We start from the raw sequence: 22,304 nt of genomic DNA on the forward strand, positions 1-22,304 counted from the left end.
ATAACAAAGCAATGACGGCAGAAAAAGACCAACTGGTCCATCCAGTCTGCCCAGCAAGTGGCTTATGGTTGTAACTGCCACTTTGTGCAGGATATTCTCATTTGTTCTGTTAAGAGTAATAACTGCTGCTACAGACAGGTTTACTCCTTTGATGAATTGTTACACCTAAAGTAAACATGGGTTAATCTTTCCTTCATTACCAACCTCAAGCCTTTAAAGTTTGTAATGTTTATCCCATGCCCTTTTAAATTCATGTATTGTTCTCATTCTTACCACCTCTTTCAGAAGGGCAATCCAGGCATCCACCACTCTCTCTGTAAAAAAAATATTTCCTGATGTTGGTTCTGAGTCAACCTCCCCCCCGGAGTTTCATAATGTCACCCCCTAGTTGTACAGTTTCCTTTCTAATGGAAGAAGGTTTGATGTTTCGGCATCATTAATTTCTTTCAGGTATCTGAAAGTCTGAATCATATCTCCCCCTGTACCTCCTCTCCGCCAAAGTATTTATTTAGATCCTTCTGCCTCTCCTCATAGGTCTTCCAAAACAGACACCATCCCATTTTGGTCACTTTCCTCTAGACCCTTTCCACCCTCTCTCTGTCCTTTGTGAAATATGGTCTCTAGAACTGAGCACAGTAGGTGAGATCTCACCAAAGACCTGTACAAGGGTAACATCACCTCCTTTTTCCTGCTGGTTATACATCTCTCTATGCAGCCCATCATCTTTCTTAAATCGCTTTTCATTTTCTTTACTTCTTCAGTCATGTCCACTATGTTGTAGATCTTAGTGTCATCCACAAAAAGATAAACCTTTCCTTCTAACCCCTCCATAATGTTGCTCACAAAGATGTTGAACAGAAACAGCATTGTTCCCTCTTCAGAGCAGGTTCCATTTACCTATTGTCTCCTACAATTTCCTATTGTCTCCTGTCAGTCAACCAATTTATAATCCATTCTACCACCTTGGCATCCACACCCAAACTTCTCATTTTATTCATGAGCCTCCTATGTAGGACCGCATCAAAAGTTTTGCCGAAATCCAAGTAAATCACATCACATATTCAATCTTGTGACACCACACCTGTTTCCAGGTCCAATGGCCTTGCCCATTTTGTTTTTCCAGCACTTCCCCATACATTCTCTTCTATAAATGGGATTGCATCTACCCCACTCCCCTCCATGGTCTTGACAATCAGCAACAGTCCTTTCTCCATGGTCTATTTTTAGTGAACACCAAACTGAACATGTATTTAATATTTCTGTCAACTGATAGCCGACATGCTTTGCTTGTGGACTTGAAGGAGTTATGCACTTTTTCTCTAATGTCTGCAGATCAGTACCATGGACTGTAAAATTCAGGGTGCAGCATTGGCTGTTTGAATCCAATTCCCCCCTGAAGCGGAGAGTGATCGCAGCTGCATCAAAATCCTGTAAGCTAATTGGTTAAGAGTAGTAACCCTCATGCCTTCTGTTAGGGATAGCAGCTGCCTCTCTATGCTGCTTACCCCCATGCACTCTTCTTAATTTCTAACTCTAGCCTCTAGGGATCCACAGTGTTTATCCCATGCCTTTTTTAAATTAGTTTACTGTTTTTGTCTTTACCATCTCTTCTGGAAGGGCATTCCACACATCCACCATCCTCTCCGTAAAGAAATATTTCCTGACACTGGTTCTGAATCACCCTCCCTGAAGTTTCATATTGTGACCCCCTAGTTCTACTGTTTGCTTTCCAATGGAAAACGTTTGAAGAACATGCATCATTAAAACCTGGCAGGTATCTGAAGGTTAACAGCAAGAATAGACATACAATGCAGGATATAACAGAAAAAGGAAGGCACTTTCAAAAGAGAAAACGCTACTAAAAGAGTAGAGTATCCAAGCAGAGAAATTGAGTATTGATTTTAAGTGACTTATGCAAGCACTGCACAAATGAAAATTGGTTCTTACCTACTAATTTTCGTTCCTGTAATACCACAGATCAGTCCAGAAAAGTGATTTGGGCACTGCTACATAACAAGAGTGCCACCTGCAGTCACTCAGTATTGACCTGTACCCAAGCCCATGCTAACGGAACTAAATAATGAAGGGTAGCACCCAACCAAATTTCCGGACTACCACTTCATCGCTGGCAAAAAACCAGACTGAACAACTGCTAAAAACTGCTCCATGAATCATGTCTGCAAAAAAGGAGCTTCAAGAATAAAAAACTTAAGCAGGTTCTGACAAAGACAGTCTTTCGGTATCTGAAGAAAGGGGTGGGCCTCTGGACTGATCTGTGGTATTACAGGAACAAAATTTAGCAGGTAAGAACCAATTTTCATTTCCTGAACATACCCAGATCAGTCCAGAAAAATGGGATGTACCCAAGCCACCCTACACTGGGCGGGAATCCAAAAGACCCTCACAAAGCACACTCTCCCTGAAGGACGGTTCATCAGAAGCCTTAACATCCAATGAATAGACGACCACACCGCCGCCCTACAGATCTCCTGAGGCGACAGTAACTGACACTCTGCCCAGGAGGTAGCCTGAGCCCTAGTGGAATGAGCTCTGAGACCCAAAGGCACCCGACGCCCTCAGGTTATGTATGCCGTGCAAATGACTTCCTTAATCCACCGAAATATGGTCACCTTTGACGCTTTGTCCTCCTTCTTTGGGCCACCACAGAGAATGAACAAATGATCAGAACGTCTGACGTCATCGGTAACCTCCAGATAACGTAATAAGGCGCGCCGCACATCCAAAAGATGAAGGTCTCTGTTCTGAGAAGACTCCCAGGACCAATTAGGAAACCCCGGAAGCTCCACAGTTTGATTGACGTGAAAGGCTGAAACCACCTTAGAGACAAAGGATGGAACCGTACGTAACGATACCTGATCGTCATAAATCCGAAGAAAAGGATCCGGACAAGACAGTGCCTGCAACTCTGAGATCCGAGGGGCCGAGCAAATGACCACCAAAAATACCGTTTTCAAAGTCAGATCTTTCAGGGAAACTCCACGAAGAGGCTTGAAAGGAGCACCACATAGAACTCGCAAGACTAAATTCAAACTCCAATTCAGACACACCGAACTTTGACCCCCTTAAGAAACAGAGCAAAATCCGGATGCGCTGCCAGCGAGCAGCCGTTTCCCCACAAGGCACCTAGAGCTGCAACTTGGACACGAAGGGAATTGAACGCCAAGCCCTTAGCAAGGCCCTGTTGCAGAAAGTCAAGCACCTGAGGAACATGCACCGCTAAAGGGTCGCAGGAACGCTGATGACACCACGTCTCAAAAAGCTTCCAAACTCTCACATAGGCCATTAGAGGGTGGAAATGACTTGTTCTGAATAACCCCTCAAGCGTAAACGTCGCCTCTCAAAAGCCAAGCCACGAGAGAGAAGCAATCCTCCTGTTCCAAAAATATTGGCCCCTGATGGAGCAGATGGATTAGATGAGCCAGCTGAAGTGGACCCTCTAGAGCCAAGCGTACCAGATCCGCGAACCACGGACGACATGGCCACTCTGGCGCTACCAGAATCACTCTTCCCGGGTGCCACTCTATGCGACAGAGAAGCCGACCTATGAGGGGCCAAGGCGAGAAGGCATACAGCAGAATCCCTGTGGGGCAAGGACACACGAGAGCGTCTATGCCCACTGAGCCTTGTTCTCGGCAATGGCTGAAAAAATGAACTGTTTTTGCGTTTGCCTGCATTGCCATCAGATCCAGTGGAGGAGTTCCCCATCTGGCGCAAATGAGATTCCACATGAGGTCCAGAGAAGCGAGAAACTCCCCCTTTTCGAACCATAGCCATCACTGTCCTCAGGGTTCCCATACGAAAGAGAGGAGCCCGAAAGCAACAGTTCACCTTCTGCCGATTGAGGATTGGCCGAAACGTGCCCTCCTTCTTGGGGACCACAAAGTACACGGAGTACCAACCTCGTCCCTATTGAGCCTCCGGAACTGGGACAATAACTTTGAGCTTGTTGCGTCCGTCGCTGCTCGACACCCTCACTCCGCCCTCCTTACCACTGTGGCGTCTCCCTCCGGGCCTGATGGACGGTTTGCTGCCACGGCGTCTTCTTGCCGTCTTCCTCCGGCATCCCCGGAGCGGCACGACACTGTGGATCCACAATGTTCCTGATGAAGTATGGCGCGCGCGCTCCGAAATATGTACCAGCAAGGACGCGAAGTTCAGGGGCATCCCCCTGAACTGACGTCATCCGCTTCCAATATAAAAGGTCTCAGTATTTGCTAACGAATTGAGTTAGCAAGGATTCGTCCAAGCTACTCTGCCTCCTTGGACTTACCAGGGGTACCCGCTCCTCGGGGGGGGGCCTCGCTCTCTTTTCTCTATTTCAGATTGCCGATAGGAACCGGTAATCGCTCCTCGAGGGCCCATGTTCCTGAACACTCTGAAGATTCTCCACTGCCTGGAAGCTATCGCAGATACAGACATTTGTGAGTTACCACTGCTCTCTCAGAGCTTTCCCTGGAACCAGGTACTCGCTCCTCGAGGGCCTAACTCTTTCCAGCTACTGAGCTTTCTAAAGACCTTATGTGAGATCTGTCATCCAGTTCTGGTTATGAACACAGCATACCCTGTCTACTCTCTATCTATAGTTTATCTACAGCTCAGTACCTGAGGGACTTCAGCCCTGCTGGGCATATCAGCTCACTACTGCCACCTCTGGTGGATCTACTAACCTGTCTAATAAAAGAATTATCTGTGTCTGTCTCCATACTCAAGCCTAGCCGGTGGTCCCTCTCAAGATATCCTTCTGGGGGCACAGTCATCTGCCATCGGCCCAAGGATTCACCTATCTACATTCCTCTACACAGCTGAGTGTCCTCTCCAAGCACTGCGCTGGTAACAGATGGCTACTCCTTCCCCACCAGGAGTCTTCAGCAACACATTCATTACAGTTTGTTACTACTCCCTTTACAGGAGCTGAGCATATCAGTATACTAACTTCTCCTTCCTCAGGAGTAGATTATAACAGATTGCTAACTACGTACGGAGATTCATAACATATTGTTAACTCCTCCCTCTTGAGGTGTCATTCACAACCAGCTTGCTCACTCTTCCCCTTCATAGGAGTTTAACCATCACAGACAGCTAAGCTCCTCCCTCCAGAGGAGCTTGCCCAAAACAAAGATCGCTAACTCCTCCTACCACAGGAGCAGATTCCTAATAGTATGCTAACTCCCTAGCAGGTCCTCATCAACAGAGCTCGAGAAGTCGTTGTAGAGTCACCTGGACCGGGCACAAGAACTCCAGTGCATACCCATTTTTGATCACTTCTAAGACCCAGCGGTCTGATTTAATTCTTGCTCATTCCGTGTAAAAGTTGGATAATCTGCCTCTGACAGCTTCGATGATGGAAGGGGTGCTTGTGGCTTCATTGGGGTTTTTTTTTATTACTTCCTGTACCAAGATGTCCCGAATCTCTTCCGGGCCGGCGACCCCCTTGAAAGGACTGCTGGCGCCCCAAAGCAGGTTTAGAAGCAGGAGGTGCGGAGTATCTTCCCGCTCTGAAGCGACGAGAGTCCCGAAACCTTGCTCAAGGAGGGAAGACTTTCTTAGAAGATCTTTTATCTTCCGGCAACCGATTGCCCTTGGATTCGGCAAGCAGCTTTACCAGCTGATCCAGATCCTCCCCAAACAGGAGCTTGCCCTTAAAAGGTAGATTACAAAGCTGGGACTTGGAAGACAAATCCGCCGCCCAATTTCGCAGCCAGAGGAGACGCCGTGCTGACACCAAGGACACCATACCTCTTGCCGAGGTCCTCACCAGATCATACAAAGCATCTGCAACATAAGCAATGCCTGCTTCTAGGCGGGCGGACTGCAAAGCCCCACTGTCGCCCGTACCGGCCCCTGCAGCTGACTCCTGGATCCAACACAGAGAGGCCCTCTGCATGAGGCTAGCGCAAACTGCCACCCGAAGGCTTAGTGCAGCAACCTCTAATGCTCGCTTCAACTGGATCTCCAGCTTAGGTCCTGCATATACTTAAGGGCAGCCGCCTCAGCAACCGAGATAGTGGTCTTTTTCATGACTGCCGAGACCGTGGCGTCCACCTTTGGAATCATCAGTAAATCCAAAACATCAGACGATAACGGGTACAGTTTTGCCATAGCTCTGCCCACCTTCAAGCCAGAATCCGGAGTCTCTCACTCCCGGGTTATTAGACTCTTCTTGAGAAACCTTAAGTCTCCGAAATTCAAGGACCTGGGGAGGGTCTTAACTCATCCCGCTTGAACAAACGCAAAACGCTGGGGGTCATCCCCATCCACAGGAGGCTCATCGGGCTCATCCAGATCATCAGTATCCACATCAGCCGGATCCAGCCGCCCCTACTACCCCAGAAGCTGGTGTCGCCCCAAACCCCGGGATCAGATCTCGCGTACCCTGGGAAGAATCCCCTGTGGAGTGAGCCTGATCAGAGAGGTGCTGACGAGGGTCTGTACCCCGACCTCTTTTCTCAGGCAGGTCCGAACCTGCCTCCAGGAGACCAGGCCGCTTTACCACTGAGCGTTTCCTTGCTAGGAAAGCCTGGTGCATAAGGAGGACAAATTCTGGGGAAAACCCCTCCAGGTCCCCCTCCACCACTGGAGAGTCGGCTGGGGTGATATCATCAGTTCCCCCAGTGAGGTCTTCCCTCACCGGGGCTAGAACAGGCGGAGAATTCTCTTCCCACGAAGTCGAAGGCAAGATAGACGTTCCCTCCCCGAGGGAGGAGGCAAGAATCCCTAAAGAGCCCTCTAACCCCAGGGAACACGCTGTGCATAAGGAGGCCGCATCTAATGCCTGGCCGCGTGACCCAAAAAATATAACTAAAGACTGCAGGTGTGCATCTGTACCACCCGCTGGAGTCAGAGAAATACTGAGGGACTGCAGGAGGTACTCTTGTTATGTAGCAGTGCCCAAAGTTCTAATTGTTCTCTGACTCCACCTGCTGGTAGGGATACACAACCCACTTTTCTGGACTGATCTGGGTATGTTCAGGAAACAGAAATTATGTGTACACAGAATGAACTGTATTTCCCTAGTTGTTGGAAGCAGAGTGTATCTGGGTAGTGTTGATAACATAGCATGTATCTACATTGACATTCCTACTTTGTGAAACAGAAGCAAAATGATGCCAAGAGGCAGGATACGACAGCACACTAATACTCTTGGAAAAAAAAAATACAATTGCTGGTTTGGAGCACACATTCCCAGACACTCACCCCTGCCCAATTTTTTCGTATCTGGTATACTTTTTTTTCGGATCACCTATGCTCACTATTGTTCCTAAAAAAAAAAAAAAAAAAAAAAAAAAAAAAGATTAGAAATAAATTAATCATTAAAACAGATTAAAGACAGACTAATTTAATTTAACAATATTATGGCCAATTATTTGTTTAAACGATTTCCTGAACACCTGCTTGGTAATTCAGCTTTAGTTTGTGGCTTTAATCTTAAGAATGAATCTTTGTGCTTCTAAAGAATAATTTATAGTTTAACCACCAGAATTCCTTGATAGGCTGGCTTGATGCTTTAATGATAGCACTGCCTTGTTTTATAAAAAAGCAAGAGGACACAACCAGTGCCACCAAGTGGGATTGCTACATGCCTGCCCTAAGCTGTTCACTTGAGTCCTTAACCAATGAAATACAGGGCTCATGCATGTAAAACATACAGGGATGTAGGGCTGTCCTGAAAATGGAGCAGATCATAAGCACTCAAAAATGGAAGACACCATCAGCAATTAGCTCTATACATTTACCCAATATTACTGATAAGGCCATATGATTACCATTACTCAATCAAATCATTCATTTTATAACACATGTCATATATAGAATTGGGAATCCACTTTTCATTTGTTCAGAGACTCCATCACGTGGCAAGAGGAACTTGACCACCTTAATTCTTAAGGCTCCAATATTAAATTATAAATTGTTTGAGAAGAACCCCCCTCTCTCTCTCCCCAGAAATGCATATTTTCCTACTTGATGTACAGCAACCTTTACACATCATAAAACTTCAAAATACTTTAGCTTCACATGCAGTAGTTTTTGATTGACTATTTTCTTTACCATGATCTACAGGGTAACTGAAAAGTCCCTGTGCACAGTCCATTCGCTTCCAAACAAGCAGCGGTATGCAACAGGTGAAAAGAGAAAGAAAAGGGTAAGCTGAGGTGGTTAATGAAGTTGTCAAAAATCACGTTAAGTCATTTATAGCAAGAATGGGACTACTTTATATAGCATACTTGAGATTTGCACACGTGCGCAGAGACTTTTTAATCACCCAGTATAATGTACATTTTGCTTTTTGCTACACGTTACATACTAAGCTTCTCCATAATCTCCTCGTCTGTCATCTTGGCTTTCTTCTTCTGTTTGTCTGCAGTTCTTGCAGCACTGTCGGCATGACCATCGCCAGCCGGTGCAGGAATGGGGTCGATCACAGACCGTGTGTAAACCTGCATTGAAAAGGAGAATAATGTGGAAAATAAGACAGCAAATGATCAGTATCGGAGCTCAGAATACTTGACAGAAAGAGGCTTCATACAACTGGGTTTAATCAACTTACAGTGCAAAAACAGTTAAAAAGAATGTGATTTTACATCCTCATTTGCATGAAAATCGCATGCTCCATGCAGTGTCTTCAGCTAAATCAAAATTCTGGAAATAAAATTAAAGGTCTGCATGTATATTGCCAACTAACCGGTTAGCCCTAAGTCTCATGTAACTTGGTGATTAGTGATGCAGGTTTTTCATTCAATGAACCGTGTTGCAAAAGAATGCTATTAAAAGAAGGCAGGAGTAAGAGCACTTAGGAGAAGTGTTTCCTGCCACCCCTGTAGCATGCTGGCATGGATCAACTGATATAGCACCAGTGCACCACTCGCAAGAATGAAATTCCCAGTTACCATAAGCAACCATCTGGACATAAGAATATGGAGAGAAAAAAAAAAAGACATCATCTGAGCATAAAAATACATTATATTCATACCTAATCAATGCCTTCATACACATACACTTACTAGGGTTGGTTTGGTCCAGCCTGGCAAGACACTAACAGAAAGAATAAGCAGGTCAGATAAATTCCTCTTCTATTATATTTTCACCAGCCTAAGTAGGACTTACCCCAGTAATGTCCTACTTGTATGTGTTCAATATAGCTGAATGTAGTATCTAATGAAGCCAACTGATACAAGGGAATATGATACATTTTGTTTAATTCAATTAATTCTCTGCCTTTCCATTATCTGCTCAAAAGTGGGATAATATTTAATACAAGTATTTTTACAAGCTTCCAAGCAGCAGCCTTACAAATCTCTCCTGCAGACTATCCTCTCTCTACCTGTGACACTACCACAGCTCTCATTAAGTGAACTCAAGGTCTTGAAATCCTTAAAGATACTATTTACTATCTATCTGGCAGTGCACATCTTAGAAGCCAGTTTTTCCTTCTTGTTTGCCCAACACAAATACTCTGATTTCTCAAATAATTTCAATCTCTGCAAAGAAACTTTTATATCTCTCTTAATGTCCAGACAGCATAAATTTATTTTTCTAATGGAGACTCTGACCTGAGAGAAAGTAGGCAATACCACCTCACAATGCAAAAGAAATGATTGAGTCACAGCTTTTGGAATGAAAGTAAGAACTGTTCATATAACTAACTTTTCAGGAAAGAACTGAAAAACAGAAGAAAATAGAAGACACAGCCTCTATCTTGGTGACTTCTTGCCAGACTGCCACCACAAAAATAGTTTTAACAAAAATATGAAAATCAAGGTCAACAGTTTCCAAAGTCGGCTTCATTAGTGCCTTCAAAACTAGATGTAAACTCCTTTTTGTTTAGGGTTAGAAAACTTAGCTGTTCTCCAAAACCTTCCAATACCTAGGTGGGAAGCTAATTTGCCTTCTCCTGTTGGACCTCATATTGCTGACAGTGCAACTTACACTCTTAATGTAGCCAACTTTGGGCCTTTATCAGGACCATCAAACAAAAATTCAAAAACAGATTTCAAAGAGGAATTTGGTAGCAGAAATGTTTCACTCCTGACACTGGAAAGCAAACTTTATTAGCAGCTGATTTTTTTTTTTTTTTTTTAAGCGTTTCTTGGAAGCGTCTTTCACCTTCCAAGTTGTCAGATTGTGAATTTAAAGGATCAGATCTTAGCTGATTAAATCTCTTTTTGAGAGGGAGCTCGAAAGGCTCCTACACCAAAATTTCCATCACGTTCAGAAACCATGACCTTTTTGATCTGCAAGGCACTGTCATGATCACTGCAGATTCATGCATTTCTAACCTTTCTACCACCCTTTCTCATCAATGATGAAAAACAGTACAACAGTGATTTGCTCCACTTCTGAAACACTGGATCCTTGATTCTGGTAAAAAGCATGGGAAACTTTCTGTTGAAGAGAGATCATGAGATCTAGCATTGGGCAGCCTCACTTCCTGTACATGGTCAGAAAGAGGACATCCCCTAGTTGTAGACCAGATCTGCTTAGCAAGTCTACTTATGAATTTATCTTCCAGGCAAATGTAATACCAGTAAAGAAATTTCTCTGTCCACAAAATATTCAGTTTCTATAACTTCTTGTCACCCCTCCGACTTACAACACCCCCCTTGTTTAAGTACATTACTGTTACAAAACTGATTTTCTTTTGCACAATCCTTTGTTAGATGCTATTACAGTACTGCCCACTGCTATTATTTCCAGAATATTCATGCACAGTCTCCTGTCTTTTTGTCAATAAGCAGGGGTGTATTAGCCATTACATGTGGGTAACAACATTTGGTGGCACCAAACAGACCTCCCTCTCTCCTAGTCATTAGCGCTTTTACTCTATTGAATGTGTGCGGGAATTCTTGTTCAGGTGCTGCCTCGTGAGCCCCTTCAATCGTTTTTTGTCCTAGCACCAGCATGGATGTATATTTCTCTGTATATTTTTCTGTGAATATCTTTCTAATATCTAAAAGTTGTCCCCTACAAACAGCACTTTTCAGTGCTTTTTCAAAGAAAAAAAAAAAGAAAGAAAAGATTTCTTTCCACATATCTGGCAAGAATAAAGCCTCAGTAAATGGGTTCAAAGACCTTATATGTGGCAGGAAAATGACTATTACAGATAGACAGGAACTCTGCTATCATTGCCTGGGACCAGACCACGACCAGGTCAACTGTTACAATTGTGGATATATGTCCCTATGTAGCCAGAAATCAAGGGCTTGGAAAAATGGAGGAACTGCGCAAGTCTCAGAGAAACCTCCGCCCAAAGTGCAGCCTCATCTACCTCACTGAGAATGGAATTAAGCGGCAGCTCCTCAAAAGTATACATCCCCCCCATCAACAAAATAGGCCAGATCCTCGGGAGTCAAGTAAACATAACCAACATGCATCAAAGAAAAAGAGGCGCCATGCCACAGAAGCAATTAGTCAGCCTGCGACAAAACAGCACAGAGGGTCAAATGCAGCAGGACCGCTCCATCACTGCTAACGCCACTCAAGGCCCTGGCACCAACGTATAAGTCCAAGATGCATCAAGCCCCAGAACATTGATCCTACACGCATCTGGCATGATGCATCATACCGCAGATCTTCCTACACAGCTGTCTGCTGGTGAGGACAGGCTGTTCTCAGAAGCAGAAGGGGACATAATCCCCATATCACCACCTATTACCATAACGCATGGTGCGATGCACATTTTTGAAAGGGGAGGAGCCCAGGGTGGGATTTCTGAAAAAGTGGGCCATAACGCAGAATATCGCACAGTTTTAACGCAGAAAATAACTACACGATATGGGAGTCGAGTGGGGGAAGGGACATGTTTCTCTCTCTCGTACACATCCAATCAGAAAAATACACTTGTTCTCAACTGCAGTTTCAAGGCATTGAGAAATTATAAAAGGCACTGTTAATATTGCATCATCGGAGACAAAGAGAAGGTCGAAGAAAGAAGATGACATCTTCGCATCCTGTCTCCCCAATTGCCCTGATTTACCCCATCAGGATCATCTGGAGTAAGTATCAATGCAGAGATGAAAGAGGAATTTAGAATTGCACCACATTACCTCTGTTTTACCCTTAAAGATCCCCTGACAATATTATGAGAGAAGCTACTTATACAGTACACAATATGTAAACTATAATTAATAGGAAAAGGGTGCTTACTTATAGTCTGTTATTAAGATTAACAATGCATTATGCAATGTCCAAAACAATTAATTTTTCTAAATTTTCATAATCAGAATAAATCTAAATGTTTATATATAAAGTTAGATGTGGCTTTTATTGTTATATTCTCCTCTACATAGGTTCCAAAGGGGGATCGACTAGGATTCCATCTGAACTCTTTCCAGAGTTTCCAGAACATTCACCTCCTCCTGAAGACCTTTCTTAAGCCAGATTCATTGACAAGTTGGGCAAAATGCTCGGAATAAAAGTGTGGAAGGACAACGATCATTATGCAAAAGTCATGGGCATCCTCAAGATTCAGGAAACTCCAGCAAAGCCAGCAACTATTCCAATCCATCGTATCCTACGAGGATTACAAATGAGAATGTGGGAAGCTCCTGTTTCCTGTGCACCAGTAGCAAGGACATGACTTGAAATACAAAGTGCAACAATTTCCAGATTTGGCATGGTGCAATTACCTCAATCAGTTGGGGTAGACTCAGCTCTTAAAAATTGGTAAGGAAACAAAAATACTCAAATACTCTTCCAGTGGAGCGTGGATAGATTCTCTACAGGAGAGAGATCCTTCCTTCCATCAGATTGAGCAAACATGTTCATCTCACTAGTCCATAGTCTCCTGAACACAGACCAGTCCCCATGCAGAGATGTACTGGTGGTTCTGATCACGTGACGGCAGCAACTCACGTATCATCACTAACCAGCCTTAAAATAAGTCTTCTGCAGCAGGACCTTCGCTCCCAAAGAACCAACTCACTCAGCCCTTGACCATCAAAGTGGAAATTTTAAAAGAAATGAAGCAGGTTACATTGATGGATAGATCCCGTCATGCTTCAGAAAGGGGTTTAGAAGCCCACACAAGTCCCTTTCAAACTTAAGGAATTTGGTTGTTCATAGAAAGAATTTCATATCAACCTCCTCGAATTGAGAGCAATCAGTTACATTCTTACGACTTTTATTCACTTCCTCTACTGAAAAAGCATTTTGAGTCAAATCAACAACCAAGTTGCTATGTTCTAAACCACTGGTTCTCAACCTTTTTTCTGTCGAGACACACATGACAGATGGTTCTCACATGCATGACACCCTGACCCATGATCGTCACGGGGCTAGATGTAAAAGTACAGTTTGCATCCACGGGAACCCCCCTGACACACAATAATGGATGAAAAGCAGAATTATGATATTCCCCATACAACTCGCCCTACAAAAAAGATATTCTGGTTCTGGTGTCATCTCAGTAACAGCAACTCAAACTCCTTCAACTTCCAGGCTCAATAGCCCTACTTATGAAAAGACAGCAGTTTACCACCAATGCATGTCCTCTTGAGAAAACACAACAAATAAGACTGATACAAACACTTACATGCTAGTAAAATATCTCATCTCGGTAACAGACACAGAACCGACCTAACATACTCCCAGGATCTGTAGTAATGCACATAAACTAATCCGCACACAGTTATTTATTTATTTATTTAGCATTTTTCTATACCGAACTTCATGGTTAAATACCATATCAGATCGGTTTACATCGAACCGGGGATAGAGAAAACTTGTAACAGAAATGGAACAGTACAAAATAATCAGAAGAGAGCAGTAAGTTACATTAAACAAGGACTATAAACTTGGAGGCTTTACAGCTTAGAAGTAAGAAGAATAAAAGGCCCAAGAAGGGCAATAACTTAAACACAAAAGTTGTAATGGATTCAGATTAAACAGGAAACAATATTATCTGAGGAGTTAGGATAATCATAATAATAGGCAACAAAATAGTAGCATGGTTCCGTAGCTCGTGAATAGGTTGTTTGTCTATTGTGAGTCTGAAGTGAGTCTGAATAATAATAATAATATAATAATAATACAGTTACACCTGTATTATGGAATACACTCAAATAGGAGCAACCCTATCTATGAAAAGGCAACACTACAAATATTAAACCAGGCCCTAAAAACCAATACACCTCTTATTAGGAAAACAGAACTAGCAAGCAGCTATAGATTCCCACACAGAAATAATTGTAAAACTATACTAATAAGCAGAATAAATATTTCAAAACAGCTATGAACAGAATAACATCCAACAATTAAAAACTCATAAAAACTATTAAACATTCTCCAAACACCAATAAAATATTTCAAAAAAGCAGACATCACATAATATTAAATAATTAAAATGGCAGTCAATCAAGAAAAATAAACTTTAAAAGCCACCTTTACTTACTCCCTCCAGCAACTCTCCTACTCCCCTTCCATGCAGGCCGTGGCACACACCAGAAGCAGCAGTAGAAGCTAAGCTCTATACTCATGGTCCTCTTCCTTAGTGCCCATGTCTCTCTCTCACACACACACCATACCAGTCATGCCCCCATGACCAGTTTCTGTCTCTCACACACCAATCATCTCCCAAACAGTCTTTGACACACACACACCAGTCACCTTCCTGAACAGTTTCTCTCATACCATACACACACACAGGCTTCCCACTCCCGTGTTCTACTTACATATATGGGCTTCTCACTCTCATAATCACTTTCTCTGTCTCACACACACACACACTCACCAGTCTCTCACTCCCATACTTGTTCTCTCCACATGCACAGGCTTCTCATTCCCATAATCACTTTCTCTCTCTCTCTCACACACACAAACACACACCAGTCACCTGACCTCTCTCATGCATACACACACACAGGCTTCCCACTCCCATGTTCTCTTTCAGATATACAGGCTTCTCACTCCCATGCTCACTCTTCACATGCACAGGCTTCTCATTCCCATAATCACTTTCTCTCTGTTACACACACACCAGGCTCTCTCTCATTTCCTTACTCGCTCTCCACGTGCACAGGCTTCTCATTCCCTGAATCACATTCTTTCTCTCACATTTACACACACCAGTCTCTTTCTTTCACACACACCGTCACCTTACCAACCAGTCTCTCTCTCTCATGCATGCACACACACACAGGCTTCCCACTCCCATGCCCCATGCTCTCTCTCACATAATCAGGCTTCTCACTCCCATGCTTTCTTTCACACACCCCCCCCCCCCCCAACACCAGGCTTCTTACTCCCATGCTTTCTCACATACCCAGATTTCTCACTTCCATGCTTTTTCTCTCTCTCACACACACACATCAGTCACCTCCTTGACTAATGTCTCACACTTTCACATATACAGTCATCTCCCTGAGCAGTCACTTTCATTGTCTCTCACATATACATACACACATCAGTTCTCTGACCAGTTTCTCTCAATCACACACAGGCTGGCTGGCTGCTTCTCTCTCTCATTCACTTCCTCTCTTCCCCCCCGAGCACAAATAGTAGCTGCAGAGGCCTCCTCCTCCAGCCCCCGCAGGCCAAGAAAGAAAAAGCCCATCGGCCGTGGGAAGCTCATGCTGCTGTCTCCTTTCCCGATTACCAGCTGCTTCGATTGCTCGGGGGCCGATGCTGCTGCCGCCGCTATTTTTCCACGCGGCATTGCTCTTTCTCCTTCCGGCGCACCACGTATCACTTCCTGTTCCGGGTCACGGGAGGGGGGCGCAGGAAGAAGAAAAGGCTAGCCGCAAGTGCTTCTTCTACCACCCGCTGCCGTTCCCACTGGGCTTGAACGTACTGATAGTCCGGTGGCAACGGCAGCAGGGAAGGAAGAGCAGCGGGAGAGACCAGGAGCACGCGACACACCTGCCAGTGCTTGGCGAAACACTGGTGTGTTGCGACACACCAGTTGAGAAATGCTGTTCTAAACAAACAAGCAAGGAGGCACAGGGCCATGGACTCTGCCAGGAAGCGATAAAGATATGGGAGTGGGTATGCAAACACCAAGTTGTCCTGCACACCATCTATCTTCCGAGGATCTCTAATATATTAGCAGATAGCCTCAGCAAAGTATTTCTGACGACATGAATGGTCCCTACAGCAGTGAACAGCCAACAGACTATTCAGTCTATGGGGACTTCCAGTAATCAATCTCTTTATGTTGGAGCAAAACAGAAAACTGGAAACATTTTGCTCCATTATTCTCAGCAAATTTAGATCTGCTCAGGTTGCTTTTCTGCATGACTGTAATGTAGATCTCATGTACACTTTTCCACCAATTCCTCTAATAGCCAGAATGGTACAAAAAGACTGGGCACATCTGATCCTCTTAGCTCCAGCATGGCCCAGATAAGTTTGGTTTGCATACCTGATACAACTATCCAGCAGTCCTCCAATCCCTCTTGGGTCAGACCTGTCTTTGTTAACAAGAAGAGGGATGTCTATTTCTTCCAAACCTTCCCTCCCTCAACTTGACAACATGAATGTTGAACGCTCAATAATTGCTGAACTGTTCTTACCAAAGGAGGTTAAGATCATCATAGTATCTGACAGAAAACCATCAATTAGGAGAGCCTATAGTTTTAAATGGCAAAGGATCGCCACACGGTGTCAACACAATAACTCAAATCCGTTTGCATTGAACCCAAAGAATTATTAAACTATTTGCTCACTCTTTCTGCCTCAGGCCTTAGCTCCCCATTAGTGAGAGTACATCTCAGTTTTTTAGTTGCTTACCAAGTTCAAACAAGGGGAAAAACCTATTTCCACTCACCTGTTAGCATCCAACTTCATGAAAGGCTTATGGCATACTAAACATCCAGGTGTAAAACAATCTGTTCTGTGGGACCTAAATGTAATTTTGGCACAACTGATGAAGCTGCCATTTCAACTAGTGGAGTCAGCTTCTCTCAAGTTTCTCACATGGAAAGCCATATTTTTCATAGCCATGACATCAGCCAGAAGAATCCATAAACTTTAGGCTCTAGTTCATTATCCACCTTATATGCAGTTCTTCCGCAATAGGGTGATATTACACACCCACCCATCCAAAATATCTACCACAAATTATGTCAGCTATCTATATTAATCAAGTTGTCATGTTACTTCGTTCTTCCCAAGGCCACAAACATGTAGATGAGAAAGCCCTTAATATCTTAAGCTGTAAAAGGGTATTGGCTTGCTACAAAAGGAGAACTCAGCTCCATTGTCAGGCTTCACAGCTATTCCTCTTGTATGATCCTAACAAATAGGCATAGCAGTGGCCAAACACACATTGTCCAACTGGCTAACAGGCTGCAATGTGCAGTTAAAAACTAGCAGGCCTGCAAATTACAGATTCCATCAAGGTTCATCAAGTTACAGCCATGGCTGCATCAGTGGCTCATTTGCAAGCCATAGTGCTCAAAAAAAATCTGCAAAGTTGTAATATGGTAATCAATACTGTCTGAACAATCTTTCAAAGACTGACAGTAAATTCAGACTGGCAGTTCCGCATAGCCTGTTCACCCACTAGCCTACTCTCCCTGGTGAGGTCCAGGTTGCTTATTCAGTAAATTCTCCCCTGCAACCCTCAGCTTGGGACTCTCCACATGTAATGGCTAATTCAGTCCCACTTATCGATGAAGAAAAGTATGTTTGCTTACCATAAACTGTGTTTTCCATAGGATGAATTAGCTATACTAAATACCCACCCACCTCCCTGCAGAACTGACTACCTAGCTAGACTTAAGCTCTTAAACTGAGTGAAGGGGCTCACGAGGCAGCACTCGAGTGGGGATTCCAGCACATACTCAGTACAGCAAATGCTCTACTAGCTAAGAGAAAGAGGTTTGTTCAAAGCCGCCACATGACGTCATTTATGTGTAATAGCTCATTCATCCAGTTATCTATGGAAAACATTGTTTACAGTAAGCAAATGCTTTATGAGTCCTGAAATATCATCTTGCCCATTGAAACTACCTTGAATCCATTGAAATAATCAAGCATTTTTATTCTCAACAAGGATCTTCCAGTCTCTCCTAGACACTCAAGTCAGAGACTAAACAACTAAAAATTATTGTATCCTCTTCTCCGCAGTTTCCATTGCTTTAGCAACAGATGCTGGAATACTCTCATATGGGGCCTGGCCCACAAAACCACTTCTACTGTCACTGCCATGAAGCCTAATAGGTTCACACCCTTTTTTCTATCACTGCTTTTTGATATCTGTGTCCAGTCTTCTCTCTTATATGTAAAAACAAAAAGATAGATCGTGTTGACAAGTAAAGACCAATTAGGTCCACTGTGCCTGCCTACTGTGCCACTACAGATCCTACTCAGTCTGATCTTTGCCCTTTCTTGCCCTGCCACTAAGGTCCCATCGCATCTCTCCCTAGTATGCTCTAATTCTGTCATGATTTTGACTCCTACCTCTTCCACTAGAAATCTTTTCCAGGTGTTTACCATCCTCTCAGTGAAAAAATATTTTCTTATATTCCTTTTGAGTCTCCCTCCCTTCAGCTTTATATGACTACTTTTTATCCTTGAACTTCTCATTCTATGGAAAATGATACCTTCTGAGGCCTTTTTGAAACCCTATAGATATTTAAATATTAGTATCATATCTGCACAGTATTTTTTTTTTTATTATATATCTTTAGCTCTAAGTCTCTCTACATATGACTTATACCAGAGACTCCCAAACCTGTCCTGGGGGACCCCCATCCAGGTTTTCAGGATATCCACAATGGATATGCATGAGTTAAAATTTGCATGCTCTGGAGGCAGTGCATGCAAATTCATCTCATGCATATTCATTATGAATATCCTGAAAACCGGACTGGCTGAGGTCCTCCAAGACAGATTTGTAACCTCCAGACCGTGCACCATTTTGCTGGGCCTCCTTTGAACTGCTCCTGCCTCATTAATGTCCTTTTGGAGATGTGCTCTGCAGAACTGGATAAAGCATTGAAGGAGGGGTATCATCACTGATCTGTACAGAGGTAATATTTTCCCTCATCCTACTAGTGATACAAGTATATTCTTAGCTTTTCCAACTGCTTGGTCATACTGTCTCCATAACTGTATGATTTTGCTTTTCATTTTTTAAATTAGACCTTGACTATTTTTCCAGTGTTAGAAAGTCATTTTTCATCTTATCTATGACCCCTAGCATATTGACTCTGTTGTAGATTTCTATATTATTCATAAACAGGCAACTCCCCTTTCTAGTTTCTTGACAAGGTCACTTACAAACAGGATGACCATACAAACGCTATGTCAATAGTGACAAAACACAACTAGAACTGGTTCATTTTGTCACTGGTTCATCTCATTACATGCATAGAAATTTAGTCTTGCTTTGCTCAGGGAATTCAATAGGAAAATCAGAACTATTCTTTGTGGATGCAATGAGGTAAATCCAGAACTGGTTCAGGGTGTCCTCCAACAAGCAGCTATATGGTCACTATAGTTATTAAAATATTGAAGACGAAAGGTCCAAGCAGTGAACTTTGTGGCATCCCAGCTAGTTACTCTTCCTTCACTGGAGTTGACTCCATTAACCACCACTTTCTGAGTCCAACTGCTTAACTAATTTTGCACCAAGTTTATAATTTTATTCCAGCTTCCAGACTGGCTATTTTGCTCACCGTTTTTCTTCATCACCTTGTTTCTGGCAGTGCTTATATTGTTCTGACTGACAAACCTTGTTTCCAGATGACACAGATCCTGAGATAGCTGGATATAATTTTCCTAACCAATGATCCTGCAGGGATGTCACAATCCTGTCTTTTACCTTTACTATTACCAAAAAGGATGTGGCTCTTATTAGTATACTGTCCAGATATAGTTATACAAAACTCATTTTCCCCTCGCCCCCCTAAGTGTTGCTACTAGGCAACCAGTACCCTTGTGAACATCCCTGGAGTTGACAAGAGGTCAAATGAGAAGGCTCTGTACTCAAAATGCTGACCATCCAAAATGAACAGAGGCAGCTCTGGTGACACTGAGTGAAGGGAATGTGGAGATAGGTATTCTGTAATTCCACGAAGCACAAAAAATAAGTCTGATTGCCTGAATGATGGGGAAGCAGGGATTCTAAATTAATTCTGTATCATAAATTAGTTCCATCTTAAGGGGGCAACAATAGGCAAAAATCTTTTAACTGCTTTAGAACCACAAAATAATTTGAAAAGACATCTAAAAACCTACCGTATCTACTACTGGTATAGGAATCAAGGTTCTCATGCCTGATACATTATTTCTCTCCTTTCTCCATCCCATCTGGGACACAAGAAAAAAAATCCCTGATTTGGACAGGAATCAAAACTATTCTGAAACCACCTTTTATCATCCCCACTTGACTGTTACTGATGTATTCCAGACTGCCTAGTTCCACCAATCCCATTCCTATCTCACAGGAGAACCACCAGGAAAATTGCTTGGAAGGAGTTTAGATGCCTGGTTGCGTCCTAGGTCTTTGATTCTGAAAGGACTGGGGACTGAAAGTCCACAGGTTCCTGTGGGGTTTGAAATTAAACCTCTTTCTGTAGTCTTTACAAAAATATATGTAAAGAAAGGATACGAAGACTGACTCTACTGAAACAGGAGAATATTTCTACTCTGCAAGCTCTTATATGACCTTATCCAGATGAAATTCAAATATTTACCCTTAAAGGGTAACCCCATCAAGTGCACTTCAGAGGAGAAACCAACTGACCACTCTTTCAGTAAGAGGCCCCTTCTGGCAGAGATTCTTCATGTTATTTGCCTTATGTAATACTTTTTTTGGAGTCTTAGGCCATGTCCATTAGGAACCCAATTGCCATTTGTCAGAGCTATGGGAAGCTTCAATTCGCCTCTATTTTTCTGTATTAGCGGGTCTCCTCTTTCCAACTGGTAAGTCCTTTCCTGAGAACATCACAATTTGTAATATGCTCCATTAAGCTATTAAATTCTTTTAGAGCTGTTTCCATGTATCCATCTATGCTGTTCCCCCTAAAGGAAAAACCATGTCACTAGACAGCCCCCATCTCTTTCTTTGGTGGCCTTATCAGGTTGGAAAGATATTTTAGAATGACTCCCTTGTAATTCAGGTGAGCCCATTTCTTCCCTATAATCTCCCTTACCACAAGGTGCCTAGGGAGACCTCTCGGATCTAGAAGGCCTCCCTAAAATGGGATATGCCCATCTGTGCTTCTCAGAATCCTATGCCTCTAAAGCCAGGCCCAATGACACCCACCTGATTAAGAGCAAAATTTCCAATTCTGTGAATAAATGAGGCCTTCCAGCCTCCTCTTCAGAGTCAGAGGATAGCTCACTTGATGATACTGGAGATCTCTCTCTGGATGGAATTGGAGAGATTAATGGGCCTAGCTCCCCTGTTTCTCATAGGAGAAGGAACCTTTGGAGCTCCAGCCATTTTCATAAAGTTAGGATTTGCTTTTAACAGTAAAGGAGTCCAGGATCTCCGTCAGAATCACTGCAAACTCCTCTAGGGTCTCATCTGCTGCTAACTCCTCTCCCTGCCCTTTAACATCTGGTATCTCTTCTCATGCTCTAAAATCTGCCCATTTACATATCAAGCATACTGATTTGCTACTAGTGGTCACGTCCACTTCCCACATTCTAAAAAGGGACAAACCCCAGCTTTCTTCATGTCCTCTGATTTCTTATCCTTAAAAGAACAAGAATCATTCTTAAAAACGAATGCTGTTATACTCACCCGTGCAACTGGTACAGGATGCCTCGGTACTGGCTGTACCAGTCCATCCTGCCCCTTGACGTTTTTCCCCTCAGATGAGAAATCGGAAATGAACCAGCTAGCCAACTCTTGCTAGTTCAAACCTAGAGCCTCAGCCCAAAACTCACCGGCATTCCCACCTAACACCCAGAGATTAAAGTGCCCATGCTCAGACTTTGGGAGCAAGACTGTAGACCTGTGAGGCCCTTTGAGCTTCAGTGTACTTCCATCTGTCAAACAGGCTTGCCACACAATCACTTCGGCTCTTCAAACGAGCCTCAGCCCTGTTGACCTGCAGAATAGAGGCCTGCAATATGAGCATTCTGCTTCTGCATGCCAGCAGACGAAGACTGAGGAAGGAAGCCTCATAAGAACTCTTCCTAAAACAAGAGGGGATCTGCGGGAGGACCTGTATCCTGAGTGGTATGGACTGGCAGACACAGAGTGCAATTACTTGCTCCATTTTAATTTTGTGAAATATTAAATGTTCTGTACTGTAACCCCCGATTTGTCATACTTGAATTCTGTGCCCCATTATTGATCAAAACTGACTTCACAGATTCCAGAGTTTAAC

The 22,304-nt window shown here is 43.4% G+C and overlaps 1 protein-coding gene across 2 annotated transcripts in view; it reads right to left on the reverse strand.

Annotated features, from left to right (window-relative positions):
• Nucleotides 1-22,304, reverse strand: part of PAK2 (p21 (RAC1) activated kinase 2) — a 233,987-nt gene that overhangs the window by 72,338 nt on the left and 139,345 nt on the right. For both annotated transcript variants that reach the window (XM_029615636.1, XM_029615638.1), the window contains 2 exons: nucleotides 8,324-8,456; nucleotides 7,216-7,279 (listed from right to left, as the gene is read on the reverse strand). In XM_029615636.1, coding sequence (XP_029471496.1) covers nucleotides 7,216-7,279; nucleotides 8,324-8,456 — 197 coding nt within the window. The remainder of the gene's footprint in view (nucleotides 1-7,215; nucleotides 7,280-8,323; nucleotides 8,457-22,304) is intronic.

The sequence above is a fragment of the Rhinatrema bivittatum genome, chromosome 9 (genome assembly GCF_901001135.1).
Source record: "Rhinatrema bivittatum chromosome 9, aRhiBiv1.1, whole genome shotgun sequence".
Taxonomy (NCBI): Eukaryota; Metazoa; Chordata; class Amphibia; order Gymnophiona; family Rhinatrematidae; genus Rhinatrema; species Rhinatrema bivittatum.